The sequence below is a fragment of the Lagenorhynchus albirostris genome, chromosome 10 (assembly GCF_949774975.1).
Source record: "Lagenorhynchus albirostris chromosome 10, mLagAlb1.1, whole genome shotgun sequence".
In the NCBI taxonomy this organism is placed as follows: Eukaryota; Metazoa; Chordata; class Mammalia; order Artiodactyla; family Delphinidae; genus Lagenorhynchus; species Lagenorhynchus albirostris.
In genome coordinates this window covers 38,812,660-38,833,511 of record NC_083104.1, presented here as the reverse complement: position 1 = coordinate 38,833,511, position 20,852 = coordinate 38,812,660, and the positions used below count along the sequence as shown (strand labels likewise).

The following is a 20,852-nucleotide window of genomic DNA, read 5'->3' as shown; positions in this document are numbered from 1 at the left end:
AGTCAGGAACTAATTTCCAAATAATTACTACTGAGTGGAAACATACTTTTTCCTTTGTGCTAAGGGAGTGATCAAAGCCTGCAGGAAGAGGAGGTAGAAGCAGTGGGAGGTGAGGACAAGGGCATCTTCAAGGATTTCTTCAGTTGTGTTATACCTGGGTTTAAATCTGTTGTGGCAGACAGTGACTGGATCTCCTGGAGCTTTGAGGAGGGGGAAAGCACTTGGGAGTTATACATTTCCTCCATCTTACTTGGTGTAGAGGTACCTGAACTGGATATATTGTATTTCTCTGAATCAGTGCTGTGATCCTTGAAGAGCAGCCCCATATCCTCTACTGGGGAAGGCCAGCAATGCAGAAGTTGCTGGGATTGGCCCAGGAGCTTTGCCTTCACCAGTTCACTGGGAGCTGGTACTTTCAGGTGCCACTCTAGGCCTGATTCCGAGGTCACGCATGGCATGACCTTCTTCTGCTCAGCATTGGCCTTGTTCACTGCTTCACTGCCTGGTCATAGAGTGGCTGTGGCTTTGCAGAGCAGGGGTTCCAAGAGTCTGCAAGGCCATCTTTTGGCCCTTTTGCTCCAGCCTTTGGAAACACAGCCCTAAAACCTACCAGAGAAGTTTACGATTATTTAGATTTTGCAGCTGTAGCAAGGCTGAGGTAGGTAGAAGGGCGAATCAGAGCCATATGTGGGAGGGAAGGAATTCTGCTAGCAAGAAAGTCTGAGCAAAGGGAGTGGGTGCTAGTTGTGTCTTGTCCTTCTATAAACAAGGTTTGTTGATCTGGCAATTTCTGGCATGGTTGAAATGTTCTTGATGGTCGGGCCTTAAGAATGTGGCCCCAAAAAGAATGTGGCCAAAAGCAGGTCACAGCTTTAAACACCGAAGGCTAGTATTTGCCTAGATAAACACTCAGAACAATGGCACCTTACAGTGAAAGTGCAAGAGCTCCCAGTCACCGTGAGACAGGATACCCCTGTCTGGCTCCTGAGGCCTGTATTGTGAGGTTGCTGGCAGGATCAAGGGCTGCAGTAATGAGGGGCCTGAGTAGGGAGCTGGGAGTGGCTGTGGCCACCCCAGTATTTCATCTCATTCCTCTTTTCTGGAGTCTGATTAGCCAGTTAGGTCAGGAAGGCCAGCAGTCAACAATCTTTTTCTAACCTCAATTCATTCAAGTCAGATTAGCATATTAGTTTTGAGCTGTGGTACTTATTTTTAGTCTTTTGTAGTATAATGGAAAAAATATCAGAAAGCTCAGCTTTTAACTTCAAAGTGTGAAATCAGATGATTATTTGCTTTGTGCTTGGTGAATCATTTTGGGGATTTAGGGGAAACCCTGTTGCTATTCCCTGATATCTGAGTGCCTGCTTGGTGCTAGGCATCAGTTGGGGAAGAGGGCAGCAGAGCATATGTGGCGTCAGACCCCTGCAGTGGACCTTTTCTCTCTCCTTTCCTCTCTGGGCAACCCTTGGCGTCCAGCCTTGACCCGACAGATAATTGACCATTCTGCCCTCACAGTGTAGTCCCAACTCTACCTTCGTACTGAGATGAGGAAGGGGTTGGATAGCCAGAGGAAGTTTGGGGAGTCAGAACGCAACTTTTATTTTCTAGTAAGCACGTACTTGGAAAACACTTATATAAGTATTTAGTTTATTACCTCTTGTGTTTTATGATTTAGTAATGTATGTAAATCTTAATTGACTATTTTTGTATGAAATTTGGGAAGACTACATGCATAGCAAATGAAGCTTCACACCTAGTACAGGGTAGGTAGTCGGTAAATATACACTGAAGTGTTAACTGTTGTTGGGCTCTCTTGAGATAATTGTAATTTACTTTAATTGGGTTCTTGGATGCCACAAGGGTATGCAAATGTAGTAACTCATTCCCACTTGTATTCTGCTGAGTCTGGCCACCCACCTCTCACACTTACTCCCCTACTTCCACCCCACCTCCAAGTCCAGCTGCTGCAGCCAAATGGACAGTTAGGCCTGGTCCTTGTCTTTGGGCTCAGTTTATCCTTTTCCAGCCTCAGTGCCCTACCTGGGCATCGATGATTAGAAGACTGGACTTAAGCCTTATAAGTTTTTTCTGAAGTCTAATTGGTGTGACACTTGAGTAATGTGGGTTTTAAAAAAATATTTATAATTGTAGTAAAATATACATAACGTAAAATATGCCTCCTTAACCATTACATTTTTAAAAAATTGTGGTAAACAAAACAACATAAAACATAACCATCTTAACTGTTTTAAGTGTGCAGTTGAGTACTGAGTAATGTTTAACAGCAGCATATGGAGTTCAGTGGAGTGTAGAAGGAACTGTTTTTCAGTGAGCTTTATCACATAAGATGTTAAAAATCTACTCAGGCTAAAAACTACGGTCCAGTGGAGAAATGGCCTTTCAGCCCTGGCTTCTGAACCTTGTCTTTCTTCCCTTCCTCTAGGATGTGTTTGCACCTGAGTGAGTTTGTACCCAGGTAAAGCCTTAACTTCCTTCTTGCCTTTGTTGAGAAAACCAAACCACCGTCAGCAGAAATCATTGCTCTTCTGGGACCTCTGCTTTTCGTATCTGTGATAACTGAGAGTTTCCAAGAGTTTTCCAAGTGAGAAAAGCATTCAAATAGCTTTTGTGTTTGATAGACTGTTGAGTAGTACTTGTTTCTCACAGGTGGTAATTTTTTTCTTCCACATATTTTTACTTTTAAACATCTTGCTGTGTATGTGGCCCTGGTCTCTTGGTGGGTTCCCAAGCTCCCTGATGGTGTCTTCGCCAGGCTGCCCCCACACCTCTGATGATACTCCCACAGAACACAGGCCAGAGAGGAACTTGCTTTGTGTCAGGGAAACCTCATCTGCCTCCTGAGCAGTGAATGATTTTAGGGTGACACCTTGCATCTTCACCAGTGACTTGGCTCAACACCTTCCTCATCTGACCCCAAGGTGTGAAAAAGTCCTGTTTTAAACTCAAAGCAGAGCAATCTGCCTGTCTTTTTGGTGTTTGAAGCCCAAGTAAACAATGACTTCACACTATTGTTTTCCATTGTGTTGAGTACATCCTGTTGGCCATCAGATTGAGCAGTTTTAAACCGGTTAACCCTCTAGAATTTTTAGATTAATATTAGACTGACATTTAACATTTACTTTTAACTTCTGAGTGTCTGGATAAAAGCCTTTTTGCTAGATGGAACCTAAAGTGATTGTTTCAGTTAAGATTATTCCTTTTGACCATTTAAAACAAGGTCATGGAATTTTATTAGTTTTGTTTTAAGAAGAAAATCCCATTTTCCTTAAGTGTTTTAATTACATCGTGAATTGTAGCAGTTTGACAGTTTAAATACTATTTTTAGGTAATATAGCTATTAGAGATTTAGGGGTTCCTGTGAGTGGTGGGCTGGGCTGCCTCTCCTTCGTTTTGTATGGTTAATAATGGGTTGAATCCCACAACTTTTCCTTCATTCTTAGAGAATAAAAACTAGTAGGGAGCCATTCTTTCAGAGTTTTTAGTTAAGATACTTTAAAGTTTCAGTCTCTGTAGGTTTTTCTGCACCTGAGGAAGTGTTAAGTTTACTATAAATTGAGTTAGTGTCGTGTATGCATTTGTTCCACGTGTTTTTTGAGTGGAAAGTTTTATTGACTGAGCCTCCTCCATGCATGCGGCACTCATTAGCTCTGGGAGGTAGTCAGTGCTGGAACAGAGCTACTTCTCTCCTGGGGCTGGAATTCCAGAGGGAATCTTCTAGTTCCCAGGGATCCAAGTCTGTCTGGACAGGGTAGAGTCACAAGGCGCTCGCATGCCTCTCCTCTCCCCGCCCCAACCCCAAACGTGCTTCATTTGCATATAGATAGGGATTAGTGACAGGAAGGAGCCCGGAAGGATTCTTTCCTCAGATGTCTGGGGTCCTCACCTACCACTGTATAATGCTTTTGAGTCTCTGGTTGTGTCCCTGCCGATTGATCTGGTAAACTTTATTTATTTATTTTTTATAAACTTATTTATTTGTTTATTTTTGGCTGCGTTGGGTCTTCGTTCAAGCGGGGGCTACTCTTTGTTGCAGTGTGCGGGCTTCTCATTGTGGTGGCTTCTTTTGTTGCAGAGCGTGGACTGCAGGCGCTTGGGCTTCAGTAGTTGTGGCTCGGGGCTCTGGAACGCAGGCTCAGTAGTTGTGGCGCATGGGCTTAGGTGCTTTGCGGCATGTGGGATCTTCCCGGACCAGGGCTCAAACCCAAGTCCCTTGCATTGGCAGGCGGCTTCTCAACCACTGCGCCACCAGGGAAGCCCTGATCTGGTAAACTTTAAATACACCTGCCTCCAGGGCAGATTTTATGTATTTTGTTTTACAAAGAGCACCACCTTTTAGGCACTGCTGAAAACTTGGCTTTTTATTTCTGCCCATCACTGAAGAGTCCCCAGTATCACAGTTGGAGAAAGGAAGTATGCCCATTTTTCACATTGTATGCCATGGCTTGTTGAGCAGGTGTTCAGAACGCCAGGGGCTTCACCAAGGCTCTGGGAAGGTCCCTCTTCACAGAGTTGGCTTTTGCTGGGGTCTGGAGCAGTGCCGAGCTCAGACTTAGTGGCGGACATTGCCCTGGGGACTGGCACAGAGGAATGAGTTACCCATTCCCACTACCCATTTCTCAGCAGGAGAGCTTCAGCAGTGTCAATCAGCCAAACAGTGGTGAGTTCAGCTGAGACATATTCTTGGGCTACCCTTAGCACTTGCTGGTATTCCAGAGGGTATAATGTGAGTGTGCATGTGCAGTGTTGAAATGAATGGCTGTGTCAGGAAGACTTTTGACATAGTCTTTTCTCTGGTTCCTCAGCACCTTCTCCTCCCACCATCTTCTGGCCACAGGCTCTGTGTGACCATGGTTGAGTGTTACCTCTCTTTAGGCCTTGATTCTGAAAACTGAGGAGGAGGATCTCTGTAGTGCCTCCATCTCTGGATGACCAAGTGTGTGAGTATGAGACTATGTGGAAAGCCTTCCAAAGGGACGTCCTAATAGTGGTGTTTGGATGCAGCCTGACAAGTTCCTAGCGTAGGGAGATGTGACCATTGTTTATAGGAAGCCAGTATTAGAAAGACACAAGGCTGCTTTTTGCCAGTTTGCAAAAAGATCTTTTCTTCCCAGAACATGGAAAACCAACACATAGCAGCAGTTGGAGTTGTGCCCTGGACAATGCCTGCTTGCTAAATGCAGAGCACTTAGTCATGCCCATGAAACAGATACCCCGTGTCGTCATATGTCCACAGATAGCACACTGAGCTTATGTTCCTGGTAGGACAGGGTGTGTCTCATACTGTTGCTGTTTTCAAATAAGCTGAGAATTTTTAAATGGAGAATCAGATTAGAAAAGCAAAAGATCAACTGGATCTAATAAGTAGAAAAGTAAGTACACAGAAGAGTAAGGGTATCAGAAGAAGATTAAAAAAAAAAAAATGGGGCTTCCCTGGTGGCGCAGTGGTTGAGAGTCCGCCTGCCGATGCAGGGGACACGGGTTCGTGCCCCGGTCCGGGAGGATCCTGCGTGCGGTGGAGCGGTTGGGCCTGTGAGCCATGGCCGCTGGGCCTGCGTGTCCGGAGCCTGTGCTCTGCAGCGGGAGAGGCCACAGCAATGAGAGGCCTGCGTACTGCAAAAAAAAAAATCCTGTATCCTCTCCATTCATTTATTACATGTGTGCTTGGCATACATCAGTGATTGCAACAGGTGCTTTCCTGCCCTTCCCTTCTACAACTTACAGTCTTGTGGAGTGTTGGTTGAGCTGAGCCATTCACTAAATAATAGTCAATATGTATAAGAAAGGAAAAGTTATAGAAAGTACTATTGCAACAGTAAAGAAAACAATAAAGTTATAATTTAAGATAGTATAAAACAAAAGACCTAGAATATTTAAAAAATTAAGTGATAAACTATAAAAGGGGTACAAAAGCACAGACAATTAAAAAAATGGGAGATATTTAAAAAAAAACAAAACAGAAAAGGGCTTGAAGAAAAAACTTAAATTTGGGGGCAGTTTATAAGGATCTGAGGAGAAGACCTCCACCCAGGATACAGAGAACACCAGGTGTTGAAGAGCTGGGTGTTTCCTTCCTTGCCTTTCCTGGTAGAGGACCTCACAAAGGTCACTGGGAGTTAAGTGGAACTGTTGCCTGCAGGACCTCAGCTTCTAAGTCCGTGATCATTTGGTGTCCCGCTTGAGAAGTGTGGCACTTAACACTGCTGGCAAGTCTGGTGGGAAAAAGTGTTTTTCATGTTGCTTTAATTTTCTTTCCTTGATTACTAGTGAGGTTGAGCATCTTTTTGTATGTTTATTGCTTTCAGGTTTTCTTTTCTGTGAATTACTTGTTTGTTATCTCTTCAACCCATTTTTACTGTTTTAGGGCACTTGATATATTTTGATAGGGATCCTTTAGCTATCATATGCACTGAAAAAGCTCTCTCCCAGGCTGTGGTTGGTCCTTTTTATTTTCTTTATGGTATCCTTTATTGTACAGAAATTTAAAATTCTAATTCAAATTTATCTTTCTTTTTAGGTTAAAACATTTTTTTGGAAATAATTATGGATTCACATGCAGTTGTTAAAAATAATACTGAGAGATCCTGTATGCCCTTTACCCAGTTTCCCCCCGTGATAACATCTTAAATAATAGTACAATATCACAACCAGGATATTGACATTGATACTATCAAAATACAGAACATTTTCATCACCACAAGGATCTGTCACGTTGCCCTTTCATAGCCACATCTTCCCCTCATGTCCTAACTTCCTCTTTAATTCCTGGCAACCACTAATCTGTTCTCTGTTTCTATAATTTTGTCACTTCAAGAGTGTTATATAAATGGGGACTTCCTGGTGTTCCAGTGGTTAAGGATCCGAGCTTCCACTGCAGGGGACACGAGTTCAATCCCTGGTCAGGGAAGTAAGATCCTGCATGCTGTGCAGTGTGGCCAAAAAAAATTTTTTTAAATAAATTTATTTATTTTTGGCCGCGTTGGGTCTTTGTTGCTGTGCGTGGGCTTTCTCTAGTTGAGACAAGCAGGGGCTACTCTTCATTGTGGTGCGTGGGCTTCTCGTTGCGGAGCGCGGGCTCTAGGCATGTGGGCTTCAGTAGTTGTGGTGCATGGGCTCAGCAGTTTTGGCTTGCAGGCTCTAGAGCGCAGGCTCAGTAGTTGTGGCACACAGGCTTAGTTGCTCTGCGGCATGTGGGATCTTCCTGGACCAGGGCTTGAACCCGAGACCCCTGCATAGGCAGGCGGATTCTTTTTTTTTTTTTTTTGCGGTACGTGGGCCTCTCACTGTTGTGGCCTCTCCCATTGTGGAGCACAGGCTCTGGACACGCAGCCTCAGCGGCCATGGCTCACGGGCCCAGCCGCTCCACGGTATGTGGGATCTTCCCGGACCGGGGCACGAACCCATGTCCCCTGCATTGGCAGGCGGACTCTCAACCACTGTGCCACCAGGGAAGCCCGGCAGGCGGATTCTTAACCACTGTGCCAGCAGGGAAGCCCTGCGGCGAAAACTTTAAAATAATTAATTAATTTAAAAATTAATGTTATATAAATGAAATCATATACTGTGTAACCATTTGGGATTAACATTTTTCACACCACATAATTCCCTTGAGGTTCGTCCAAATTGTTGAGTGTGTCAATTCAAAAGTTCATTCCTTTTTATTGCTCACTAGTATTCCATGGTATGGATGTACCATAGTTTAACCATTCATCTGTTGAAGGGACATCTGGTTTGTACCATTTGTTGAAAATGGTTGTACCATTTGTTGTACCATTTGTTTCTCCCCCATTTAATTGCTTTGTACCTTTATCAAAAATCAGTTGAGCATTCTTGTTTAGGTCTATTTCTGGATTCTGGATTCTGTGCCATTGATTTATGTGTTTGTCCCTCCACCAATACAGTCTCTTTTTTTTAAATATTTATTTTCCTTATTTTTTTTTTTGGCTGCGTCGGGTCTTAGTTGCAGCACACAGGATCTTTGTTGAGGCATGCAGGATCTTTTTGTTACAGCACGTGGTCTCAGGTTTCTCTAGTTGTGGCACTTGGCCTTCTCTCTAGTTGTGGCATGGGGGCTCCAGGGCACATGGGCTGCAGAGCGCGTGGGATCTGTAGTTTGCGGCATGTGGGCTCTCCCGTTGAGGTGTAAGAGCTCAATAGTTGTGGCACGTGGGCTTAGTTGCCCCACGGCATGTGGGATCTTAGTTCCCAAACCAGGGATTGAAGGAATATCCCCCACATTGGAAGGTGGATTCTTTAGCACTGGACCACCAGGGAAGTCCCCACCAATACAGTCTTGATTACTTAGCTCTCTAAGTCGATATTAGGTAGAATAATTCCTCTTTATTCTTCTTTTATTTTTTAAAATTTATTTATTTGGTTGTGCCAGGTCTTAGTTGTGGCAGGCGGGCTCCTTAGTTGCGGCTTATGGGCTCCTTAGTTGCGGCTTGCCAGCTCCTTAGTTGTGGCATGCAAACTCTTAGTTGCGGCATGCGTGGGATCTAGTTTCCTGACCAGGGCTTGAACCCAGGCCCCCTGCACTGGGAGCATGGAGTCTTAACCACCGTGCCACCAGGGAAGTCCCTAATTCCTCTTTATTCTTCTTGTTCAAAATTGTTATTGTGTTGAGAAGCTGGAGATGGTGTATTAAATTTAAGAATATGCAGATTATGACCTGCTGAATGAGGGGGCACAAGCCATCCACATGAGATCAGCAGGTAGCTCCCTCAGCATCTGAGTTCCCAGTTTGGGGAAGTGAAGACCATAGGGTCGTTTTGATTGAAGGTGCAGTTCCAATCCACCCACACAAAGGAACTAAACTCACAAGGTCTATTACTTACAGATCCCAGAAATAGGGGGGTGGGCAGTGAGCCAGGGGAAGGGCAGTCATCTGTCTCAGGTCACAAGCGAGCAGGAGATAGAGAGCACCTATTACTTACATGGTGGTCGGGGCAGAGGTCCCTTATTTTTCAGGGGCTCAACTCTAAGTGGATATTTTAAAAGATGCCCCAGGAAAAGCAAAGTGGGAATTTATGGTGGGAATCTTAAGCTCAGATCCTTATTGCAATGTCCAGACTCTGGGAAATGCCTAGGCAGCAAATTAAAGTAGTTGTTTTCTCATCACAGCTATTTTATTTTATTTTATTTTTAACATCTTTATTGGAGCATAATTGCTTCACAATGCTGCATTAGCCTCTGCAGCACAACAAAGTGAATCAGCTACATGCATACACACATCCCCATATCCCCTCCCACCCTCCCTATCCCACCCCTCTAGGTGGTCACAAAGTACTGAGCTGATCTCCCTGTGCTATGCAGCTGCTTCCCACTAGCTATTTTACATTTGGTAGTCATTACAACTATTTTAGTTCCTTTGCCTTTCCATATAAATTTTTCTAAATTAATTAGTTAATTATTTTGGTTACATTGGGTCTTTATTGCTACACGTGGACTTTCTTTAGTTGCGGCAAGTGGGGGCTACTCTTCGTTGTGGTGTGCCGGCTTCTCATTGTGGTGGCTTCTCTTGTTGCAGAGCACGGGCTCTAGGTGCGCGGGCTTCAGTAGTTGTGGCATGCGGGCTCAGTAGTTGTGGCTCACGGGCTTAGCTGCTCCGCGGCATGTGGGGTCTTCCTGGACAGGGATCAAACCTGTGTCCCCTGCACTGGCAGGCAGATTCTTAACCACTGTGCCACCAGGGAAGTCCTAATATAAATTTTAGAATAATCTTGTCTATATATACAAAAATTCTTACTGGGATTTTGATAGGAATTACGTTAAACCTTGAATTAGTTTTCTAGGGCTGCTGTAAAAAATTACTACAACTTTAGTGGCTTAGAATAACACACACAATTATTCTCTCATAGTTCTGGAAATCAGAAGTCTAAAATTAAGGTGTTGGCAAGAGCTGTGCTCCTTTTGTGGACTCTGGAGAAGAATCTATTCCTTGTCTGCTCTAGCTCTGGTGGCTGCCACTATTCTTTGGCATTCCTTGGCTTATGGCCACATCACTCCAATCTGTGCCTCAGGCTTCACATCCCCTTCTCCATCTGTGTGTGTGTATAATCTCTCTCTGCATCTCTCTTATAATGAGAATTGTGATTGGATTTATAATCATCTCCCCAGGTCAAGATTCTTAATTTAATCACACCTGCAAAGACTTTCCCTGTAAAGTACATTTGCACATTTTAGGGATTATGACCTGATATCTTTGGACGGCCATTATTTAGCCTATTACAAACCTGTATATCAATTTGGGGAGAATTGACATCTTTACTGTGTTGAGCTTTCCAGTCCATTAACACAGTATGTCTTTCCATTTGTTTAGATCTTTGATTTCTTTCACCAGTGTTGTATGGTTTTCAGCATACAAATTCTGTACATGTTTTGTTAGATCTACACCTAGATATTCCATTTTTAAAGCAATTTAAATGGTATTATCTTTTAAATTTGGTGTCTGCATGTTCATTTCTAGCATACAGAAATACAGTTGAGGGGCTTCCCTGGTGGCGCAGTGGTTGAGAGTATGCCTGCCGATGCAGGGGACACGGGTTCGTGCCCCGGTCCGGGAGGATCCTGCGTGCCGCGGAGCGGCTAGGCCTGTGAGCCATGGCCGCTGAGCCTGCGCGTCTGGAGCCTGTGCTCTGCAACGGGAGAGGCCACAGCAGTGAGAGGCCCGCGTACCGCAAAAAAAAAAAAAAAAAGAAAGAAATACAGTTGATTTAAAAAAAAAAATAAATTTATTTATTATTTATTTATTGGCTGAGTTTGGTCCTTCTTGCTGCACGTGGGCTTTCTCTAGTTGTAGCGAGTGGGGGCTACTCTTTGTTGCGGTGCGTGGGCTTCTCATTGTGGTGGCTTCTCTTGTTGCTGAGCACGGGCTCTAGGCGTGCGGGCTTTAGCAGTTGTGGCTTGTGGGCTCTAGAGCGCAGGCTCAGTAGTTGTGGCGCACGGGCTTAGTTGTTCCGCGGCATGTGGCATCTTCCTGGACCAGGGCTTGAACCCGTGTCCCCTGCATTGGCAGGCGGATTCTTAACCACTGCACCACCAGGGAAGCCCTACAACTGATTTTTGTATGTTTGTTTTATATCCTGTGGCCTTGCCAAACTTATTAGTCCTAGGAGTTTGTTTTGTGGATTCCTTGGGGTTTTCTACATAGACAATTATGTTATCTGCAAGTAGGGAGAGTTTTATTTTTTTAACTTTATTTATTTTTGGCTGTGTTGGGTCTTTGTTGCTGTGTGCGGGCTTTTTCTAGTTGTGGAGAGCAGGGGCTACTCTTTGTTGCGGTACACGGGCTTCTTATTGCGGTGGCTTCTCTTGTCGCGGAGCATGGGCTTTAGGTGCGTGGGCTTTAGTAGTTGCAGCACACAGGCTCAATAGTTGTGTCATGAGGGCCCCAGAGCACATGGGCTTCAGTAGTTGCAGCATGTGGGCCCAGTAGTTGCGGCTCGCGGGCTCTGGAGCGTAGGCTTAGTAGTTGTGACACACGGTTTTATTTTTAAGTCCCTACAGTTTTATTTTTTCCTTTACTATCTACATGCCTTTTGTTTCCTTTTCTTGCCTTATTACACTGGCTAGAACTTCCAGCACTATGTCAAATAAGAGTGGTAGGGGACTTCCCTGGTGGTGCACTGGTTGAGAGTCCACCAGCCAATGCAGGGGACACGGGTTAGATCCCTGGTCCAGGAAGATCCCACATGCTGCAGAGCAGCTAAGCCTGTGTGTCACAACTACTGAGCCCGCTCTCTAGAGCCCGCAAGCCACAACTGTGCTGCAGTTACTGAGCTTGCATGCTGCAATTACTGAAGCCTATAGCCAGCGCTCCACAGCAAGAGAAGCCACCGCAATGAGAAGCCTGTGCACTGCAACAAAGAGCAGCCCCCACCCCCCGCCACCGCAACTAGAGAAAGCCCATGGACAGCCACAAAGACCCAATGCAGCCAAAAAAAAAAAAAACCAAAAACAACCAGTGGTGAGAGCAGACATCCTTGCCTTGTTTCTGATCTTAAGGAGAAAGCATTCAGTCTATCACCATTAGATGCTCTTTATCAAATTGAGAAAGTTGTCCTCTGTTCCTGTGTTTCTGAGAGTGTTTATCGTGACTGGGTGTTGAATTTTGTTAGGTACTTTTTCTGCATTAATTAATATGATCATGTGATTTTTGTTCTTTAGTCTGTTAATATGGTGGATTACGTTGATTGATTTTAAAATATTGAACTGGCCTTGCACCCTGAAATAAGTGCTACGTAGTTATGGTATATAATTCTTTTTATATATTGCTAAATTCTGTTTCTTAATGTTTTGTTAAAATTTTTGTGTCTGTTCATCTGCATTTTCTTTTCTGTTTTTTTTTTGGTATTGTCTTTGATGTTGGTGTCAGGGTAATGTTAGCTTCATAAAATGAATAGGCAAGTGTTTCTTCTACTTTCTGGAAAAGACTGTGTAGAATTGGTGTTAATTCTTTAAATATTTGGTAGAATTTATTAGTGAAGCTGTCTGGGCCTAGAGATTTCTTTTTGTGGGAGTTTTTAAATTATACATTTTTTAAATTACAAATTTTGAGGAATTGGTCTGTTTCATTTGAATTATCAAAATCTGTGAGTTATTTGGTAGTATTTCCTTACTATCCTTTTTGACGTCTGCAGGATCTGTAGTGATATCCCGTCTCAGTCCTGATATTGGTAATTTGTTTATAGAGATTTGTCAATTTTATTAATCTTTTCAAAGAACCAGTTTTTTGTTTTATTGAGTTTTTTCTGTTGTTTTCAGTTTTATTGATTTCTGTGCTTTACTATTTCCTTCCTTCTGCTTGCTTTTGGTTTATTTTGCTCTTTTTTTTTTTTGAGATTCTTGATGTGGGAGCATAGATTATTGGTTTGAGACTTTTCCTTCTTTTTCTAGTGGTTTCAGTGCTGTAAATTCACTCCTAAGAGCTGCTTAGCTGTGTTCCACAAATTTTACTATAACCCCACAAATGTATATTTAGTTCAGTGTAACATTTTATTTCCCTTGAGGCTTCCTCTCTGACACAGGAATTATTTAGAAGTACATTGTATAGTTTTCAAGCCTTTGGAGATTTTCTTACTATGCTTGTGTTACTGATTTCTAATTTGATTCCATTGGGGTTGGAGAACATTTCAGTATTATTTCAGTTCCTTTAAATTTGTTGAGATTTTTTTCATGGCCCTAGATGTGATCTCTCAGGGTATATGTTCTGTGGACATTTGAAAAGAATGTATGTTCTGTTGTTAGGTGGAGTGCTCCATAAATGTTGATTAAATCATATTGATTGATAGCATGTTTTAGTTCTTTTGTACCCTTGGTGATTTTCTTTCTAGTTGTTCTATCATTTGTTGAGAGAGTGATGTTGACATTTCCAACTAGAATTGTTGATTTGTTTATTTTTCCTTTCAGTTCTATCAGTTTTTGCTTCTCATGGTTCTGCAACTCTGTTGTTTGGTGCATATACATTTAGGATTAGTATTCTTCTTGATGGATTGACCCTTTTATCATTATATAATGTACCGCTCTTTGATAATTTTCTTTGTTCTTCAGTCTACTTTATCTGATATAAATACAGCTCCTCTTGCTTTCTTTTAATTATTGTTTGCATGATATATCTTTTCCCATCCTTTTCCTTTCTACCTATCTTTTTCATCTTGGAGTTGTCATCTGTTGATTGTCTTTTTTTCATTCAGTTTGGGATCTTCTTGGTTCTTGGCATGATGAGTGTTTTTTCAGCATTTTTTCGGGGGGGGGGGGAGCTGTACCACATGGCTTGCAGGATCTTAATTCCCTGACCCAGGGATTGAACCCGGGCCTATGGCAGTGAAAGCACCAAGTCCTAACCACTGGACTGCCAGGGAATTCCCATAATGAGTGATTTTTGATTGAAACTTGAACAATTTTGTATTTTGTTCTGAAACTCTAGATTCTGTTTTAGCTGGCTTTTGTTTGACACTTGTCTGGCAGAGGAAGGGTAGAGGAGGCACTGCCTGATTACTGGGAAGTCTAGGTAGAAGCCCAGGTTCCCCACTCAGCCTTTGTTGACACCTGAAGGCAGGTGAAGTCCTTGTTACTGCTGGTTGAGGGTGGGAATTCTAGTTCCCTAGGCCTCGCGACTGCTGAGCAATGGTTAAAGTTCTGACTCTCCACCAGTCTTCCTCTGACACCATCCCAGCAGGGATGGGGAGAGACTCCTTCTTATTGCTTGGGTGGGAATATAGAAATCCAGGTTCCCCATGTGGTTTCCACTGACACCAAGGGGCTGGAGGTAGAGGGTGGTGCATTGTTACTAGCCAGTGAGGATGAAAGTCCCAGCTCCCTCCCCAGTGGCGATATTAGGGTGCCTTGTTACAGCCTCATGAGGGTGGAAGTCTTGGCTCCCCACTTGGCCTTTGTCGGCATGAGTGGGAGTGGGGCCACAGTTTTTTCTGTGGTGTTTTGCTATAATAGAGCTGTTACTGTCTAAATGTTTTATGTCTTGCTAGGTTACCCCCTTCTTGCTCCTTTGGATAAAGAGAGCAGACTTTTGTTAGGACGTTTTTTGTTTCATTTGTTGGCATTACTGGGTTGCCAGCTTCTTCAGCTCCCACTTCTGGTATACATGAGGCAAAAGAAAACCCAGGGAACTCACTGCTGTGTCATTCCTTGAATCCTGGGGTCCCTAGCTGCTCTGCCTTCTTCTCTTGACTGTTTAAGAGTCTCATGTTTATTATATATATATAATATCTAGGATTTTCCCTTGTATTTAGTGGGAAACTAAGGAGAAGTACATCTGTTTCATCTTCCTAGAAGTGAAAGTCCAATGGTCTTTTTCTTTTATGTTTTGTGTTTTTTGATATCTTTTAAAAATGAAATCCTTCCTTATTCTGACATTCTGCTATATTCTAAACATTTTAAAGTTCTGCTTTTTACATTTATGTATCTAATCCACTTGGGATTTATCTTGTTTTTTGTTTTTTGTTTTTTTGCGGTACGCGGGCCTCTCACTGTTGTGCCCTCTCCCGTTGCGGAGCACAGGCTCCGGACGCGCAGGCTCAGCGGCCATGGCTCACGGGCCCAGCTGCTCCGCGGCACATGGGATCCTCCCGGACCGGGGCACGAACCCGTGTCCCCTGCATCGGCAGGCGGACTCTCAACCACTGTGCCACCAGGGAAGCCCCTTATCTTGTTTTTGATGGAGAAGTGACAGAAGAACCTAATTGGTTTTTTCTACATAGATAGCCACTTGTCCTGGTATCTTTGAACAGCTTCTTTGCAAGCAGGTTTTGGGCTCTCCCTCTTGTTCCACAGTCCAGTGTCTACTCTGCCCCATATGACACTGCCTTAAATACAGTAGCTTTGTGATAAGTCTTGGTTTGGTAGGATAGGACTTCCAGCCCTCAAAATTGTGTTACTTTCTTGGGTTTTGTCTCTGTCTCATGACTTTTAGTTCAAAAACAAAATAAGAACAGCAATAACGAAGTCAATAGCAAAAAAAACCTTTTGGCATTGGCTTGGATTTGCATTGACTTCAGAGTCCGCTGTCTGTTTCAGTGGCCTTGTTTTCTTCAGCAATTTTATTTACTTTGTATTACCCAGGTCAAAAAATATCACGTGGCTCCTCAACAGCTTGACTCAGGGCAGGGCTTCATCATTTTCCAGAATGGGAAATTGCTTGTGATGGCTGTGGCCACTTGTGGGCACCCAGAAAGTCCCACAGTGCATCTGTGTGGCTGCCAGCCTTAGAGCAGGGTCATGAGCTGCTTGAAGCTGGTGTGGGGGAGAGGGGACAATGTGCAGGGTTTTAGTCACTGTTGGGGGTTGGGGGGCAAGAGAGTTCAAATAAGTTTTGTTCACTAGCACTGAGTTTGCAAATATATGCAATATGTGGGGTGTGAGAAGTGGGTGGTTGCCACACTTCTCTGTGCAAATACTTGGCTTTTCAATTTTTTTCAAAAGTATTTTTTTAAGACTTACTAATTGTAATATTTGGCACATTGTTTTATCTCTATATATGCATGCACATGGGTTTTTTTCCCCCTTGGACCATTTCAAAGTGAGTTGCAGAGATTTTTGATACTTCATCCCTAAATACTTCAAAATTGAGGACAATCTGTTATCGAGCCACACCACCATCATCTCACCTAAGAAAATTAACAATAAATATAATCTCCAGCCCACATGCACAATTCCTCAGCTATCCCTTTGAGAGCTGGTCTTGTGTGTTTTTTGGTTTTTTTTTTTTTTAAGTAAATCCGACACAAATGAACCTATATATGAAACAGAAATAGAATCAGGGACATAGAGAATAGACTGGTTACCAAGGGGGTGGGGGGTAAGAGAGGGTTGGATTAGGAGTTTGGAATTAGCAGATGCAAACTGGTACATATTGAATGGATAAACAAGGCCCTACTGTATAGCACAGGTAACTATATTCAGTATCCTGTGATAAACCATAATGGAAAAGAATATGAAAAAGAATGTACATATATGTATAACTGAGTTACTTTGCTGTACAACAGTAATTAGCACAACATTGTAATTCAACTATACTTCAATAAAAAATAAATTAAAAAAAAAAGTAAATCCAGGGTCCAATCAAGATGTACACACTGCATCTGGTTGCAGTCTTTAAATCTAGAATAGTCCCCTTGTATTTAGAGGCGTCAGATTTGGAAAGACCAGACCAGTTATCTTGTAGAAGGTCCCACATTCTAGATTTGTCTGATCGTGTCTTCATGGCCCTGTGTTTCCTATGAACTGGAAGTTAGTTCTAGAGCAGCACTACCCAACAGAAATATAATGTGATCCACATATGTCATTTAATATTTTCCAGTAGTCACATGAAATAAAAATAAGCAGGTGGAATTAATTTTAATAATATATTTAATATTTTTATTATGTACTATTAATATTTATTTACTTAACTATACTTAATATTTTCATATCCAAAATATTATTTCAATATGTAATCAATATTTTTAAAGTATTAATGAGCTATTTTACATTCTTTTTTTAAAAATTAATTAATTTATTTAGGCTGTACCAGGTCTTAGTTGCAGCCTACAGACTTCTTAGTTGCGGCATGCGGACTCTTAGTTATGGCATGCATGCAGGATCTAGTTCGCCGGCCAGGGATCGAACCCTGGCCCCCTGCATTGGGAGCACAGAGTCTTACCCACTGGACCACTAGGGAAGTCCCCAACATTCCTTTTTTATACTTAGTTTTCAGAATCCACGGTGTGCTTTATACTTAATGGACCAGCCACATTTCCAGTGTTCAGTAGCCACATGTAGCTGGTGGCTCTGTACTGGACAGTGCAGGGTGAGACTTGATCCAACTCAGAGTAGATATTTTTGGCAGAAACACTTAGGGGGTAGTAACTGCCTGTGCTCAACTTTGAAACCATGGAAGTTGCTGAAGTCTGAGTCTACTCTTCTTCTTTTTCAGGCTTTGGGTGCTCTGGGATGGAGCAGGTGTGGAGAGGCTGAGGACCCAGTTCTGGGACCACGTCACTTGCTTCCTTTCTTAGACTATCTGCTTGAGCAGACTTGAGCCCGGGATGAGGATGTCTGTGGCCCTCTCGCTGCTGCTCCCCCTCTGGGGGAGGACCTTTCTCCTTCTGCTATCTGTGGCTGTGACTCAGTCCCGCTGGCCCAGTGAGCCTTCGGAGGCCATCAGGGACTGGGAGAACCAGCTCGAGGCGTCCATGCACTCAGTACTCTCAGACCTCCATGAGGCTGTTCCCACGGTGGTTGGCATTCCTGATGGCACCGCTGTCGTCGGACGCTCATTTCGAGTGACCATTCCAACAGATTTAATTGCCTCCAATGGAGAAGTCATCAAGGTGAGACTGGATATAAACTGTAAATGAGGAATAATTCTCATCTTCCATTTTAGTTTTGATTTTAGTGTTAATTTTAGGTTTTTTTAGTTTTTTAGTTTAGGTTTAGTTTGTCAGTTTTCCAGGAATTCTGAGCTCAGTTCTTCCAGGACCTGCTAAATGTTCCTTAAGAGAGGGACAGCCACTGACGTTCACTAGAGGGTCCCCATATATCTCAGAATAGCATCCTAAACCTTTATTCTTGCTCCCATTTTGAGGGTGTCACCATTAAAAAGCTTTTACATATGTACTCTGGAAGATCTTTTGGTCATCAAGTTAGGGATTTGATGGAAGGGCCTGTGTATAGGAAATGGTCTGCTTTCATTAACCATGGGATTAAACCCAAGAAATATGGAACTTTTAAATGCTTTGAACCTATTTTTAAAAAATAAGGTATAAGTAAATATTGGAGTTTTGCTTTGCTTTGGTGTTCTATGTTTACTAATGTATTTGGTCACTTAAGAACCAAAATTAGTACTTAAATTTCAGCCTCGCCTCATCTCCTTTTGGGGAGGCAACCCAGAAAACAAGGAGATCTGAGATTTTTGTAACTGAAGAGTGTCTTGTCCAACCCAGGGTGGAAATTAGTTGAAACAGGAAGCTTTTGTGTGAAGAAGTACCATCCATTTGTCTGGGGTTGTGGGACCTTGGAATTTCCCCTACTTCCTGATTGAGTTTGCATGGGAGACATGTGGGTGGGTGGGGTGTACTCCTCAAGCTATGAACGTCTCCTAGAGCAGATGTCAGCACACTTTTTCTTAAAAAAGCCAGATATTGGCTTTGCTGGCCATATGGTTTCTGTTGCAACTCCTCAACTTTGCCAGTGTAGTATGAAAGTAGCCATAGACAATATGCAAGCGAATGGACATGGCTCTGTTCCAATAAAACTTTTTTTTTTTAATAAATTTATTTATTTATTTAATTTATTTTTGGCTGCATTGGGTCTTTGTTGCTGCACACGGGCTTTTCTCTATTTGCGGCGAGCAGGGCTACTCGTCATTGTGGTGCGTGGGCTTATTGCTGTGGCTTCTCTTGTTTAGGTGCATGGGCTTCGGTAGTTGTGGCACGCGGGCTCAGTAGTTGTGGCTTATGGGCTCTAGAGCACAGTAGCACGGGCTTAGTTGTTCCATAGCATGTGGTATCTTCCCGGGCCAGGGCTGGAACCTGTGTCTCCTGCATTGGCAGGCGGATTCTTAACTACTGTGCCGCCAGGGAAGCCCCCAATAAAACTTTACTTTTAAAAACTTTACTGAAACTGAAATTTTAATTTCATGTGATTTTCGCATGTCAAGAAATACGATATCTTTTGATTTTTTTTCCCCTCATTTAAAAATCTCAAAAAACATGTTTAGCTCATGGGCTGTACAAAGACAGGTGGCAGCCCGGATCGAACCCGCGTCCCCTGCATTGGAAGACAGATTCTTTACCACTGGACCACTGGGGAAGTCCCATGGCCACAGTTTTCTTTTTTTTTTTTTTTTTAGTAAATTTATTTATTTTATTTTATTTATTTATTTTTGGCTGCATTGGGTCTTCGTTGCTGAGCGCAGGCTTTCTCTAGTTGCGGCGAGCGGGGGCTACTCGTCGTTGTGGTGCATGGGCTTCTTGTTGCGGAGCACGGGCTCTAGGCGCTCGGGCTTCAGTAGTTGTGGTGCGTGGGCTGTAGAGCACAGGCTCAGTAGTTGTGGTGCACAGGCTTAGTTGCTCTACAGCATGTGGGATCTTCCCGGACCAGGGCTCGAACCCGTGTCCCCTGCATTGGCAGGCGGATTCTCAACCACTGTGCCACCAGGGAAGTCCTCATGGCCATAGTTTTCTAACCCTTGGCCTACAGCATTCTTTCCCCAGAGATGTGGCTTGAATATGAATTAAAAATATTCCAAGGTCTATACTTTGTTATGGTAGTTTTTTTCTTTTTTTTGACATCTTTATTGGAGTATAATTGCTTTACAATGGTGTGTTAGTTTCTGCTTTACAACAAAATGAATCAGTTATATATATACATATGTTCCCATATCTCTTCCCTCTTGCGTCTCCCTCCCTCCCACCCCTCCCAGCGATCACAAAGCACTGAGCTGATCTCCCTGTGCTATGCGGCTGCTTCCCACTAGCTATCTACCTTACGTTTGGTAGTGTATATATGTCCATGCCTCTCTCTCGCTTTGTCACAGCTTACCCTTCCCCCTCCCCATATCCTCAAGTCCATTCTCTAGTAGCTCTGTGTCTTTATTCCTGTCTTACCCCTAGGTTCTTCATGACATTTTTTTTTCTTAAATTCCATATATATGTGATGGCATACGGTATTTGTCTCTCTCTTTCTGACTTACTTCACTCTGTATGACAGACTCTAGGTCCATCCACCTCATTACAAATAGCTCAATTTCGTTTCTTTTTATGGCTAAGTAATATTCCATTGTATATATGTGCCACATCTTCTTTATCCATTCATCCGATGATGGACACTTAGGTTGTTTCCATCTCCGGGCTATTGTAAATAGAGCTGCAATGAACATTTTGGTACATGACTCTTTTTGAATTATGGTTTTCTCAGGGTATATGCCCAGTAGTGGGATTGCTGTGTCTTATGGTAGTTCTGTTTGTAGTTTTTTAAGGAACCTCCATACTGTTCTCCACAGTGGCTGTATCAATTTACATTCCCACCAACAGTGCAAGAGGGTTCCCTTTTCTCCACACCCTCTCCAGCATTTATTGTTTCTAGATTTTTTTTGTGTGTGTGTGTGTGGTATGTGGGCCTCTCACTGCTGTGGCCTCTCCCGTTGCGGAGCACAGGCTCAACGTTGAGCACAGGCTCAACGGCCATGGCTCATGGGCCTAGCCGCTCTGTGACATGTGGGATCTTCCCGGACCGGGGCACAAACCTGTGTCCCCTGCATCGGCAGGCAGACTCTCAACCACTGCGCCACCAGGGAAGCCCTGTTATGGTAGTTTTTAATATCTGTTTTGCACTTA

At 43.2% G+C, this 20,852-nt stretch overlaps 1 protein-coding gene across 5 annotated transcripts in view; it reads left to right on the top strand.

Moving 5' to 3' along the window:
• The window catches only part of DAG1 (dystroglycan 1), a 63,324-nt gene that overhangs the window by 26,875 nt on the left and 15,597 nt on the right, over nucleotides 1–20,852 (top strand). For 4 of the 5 annotated variants that reach the window (XM_060161867.1, XM_060161866.1, XM_060161870.1 and 1 more), the window contains exon 2: nucleotides 17,450–17,846. In XM_060161867.1, the coding sequence (XP_060017850.1) occupies nucleotides 17,562–17,846 (285 nt within the window). In that variant the 5' untranslated portion in view covers nucleotides 17,450–17,561. Of the gene's footprint in view, nucleotides 1–4,822; nucleotides 4,959–17,449; nucleotides 17,847–20,852 lie in introns of those variants that run through there. The other variant, XM_060161869.1, reaches the window with a different exon arrangement.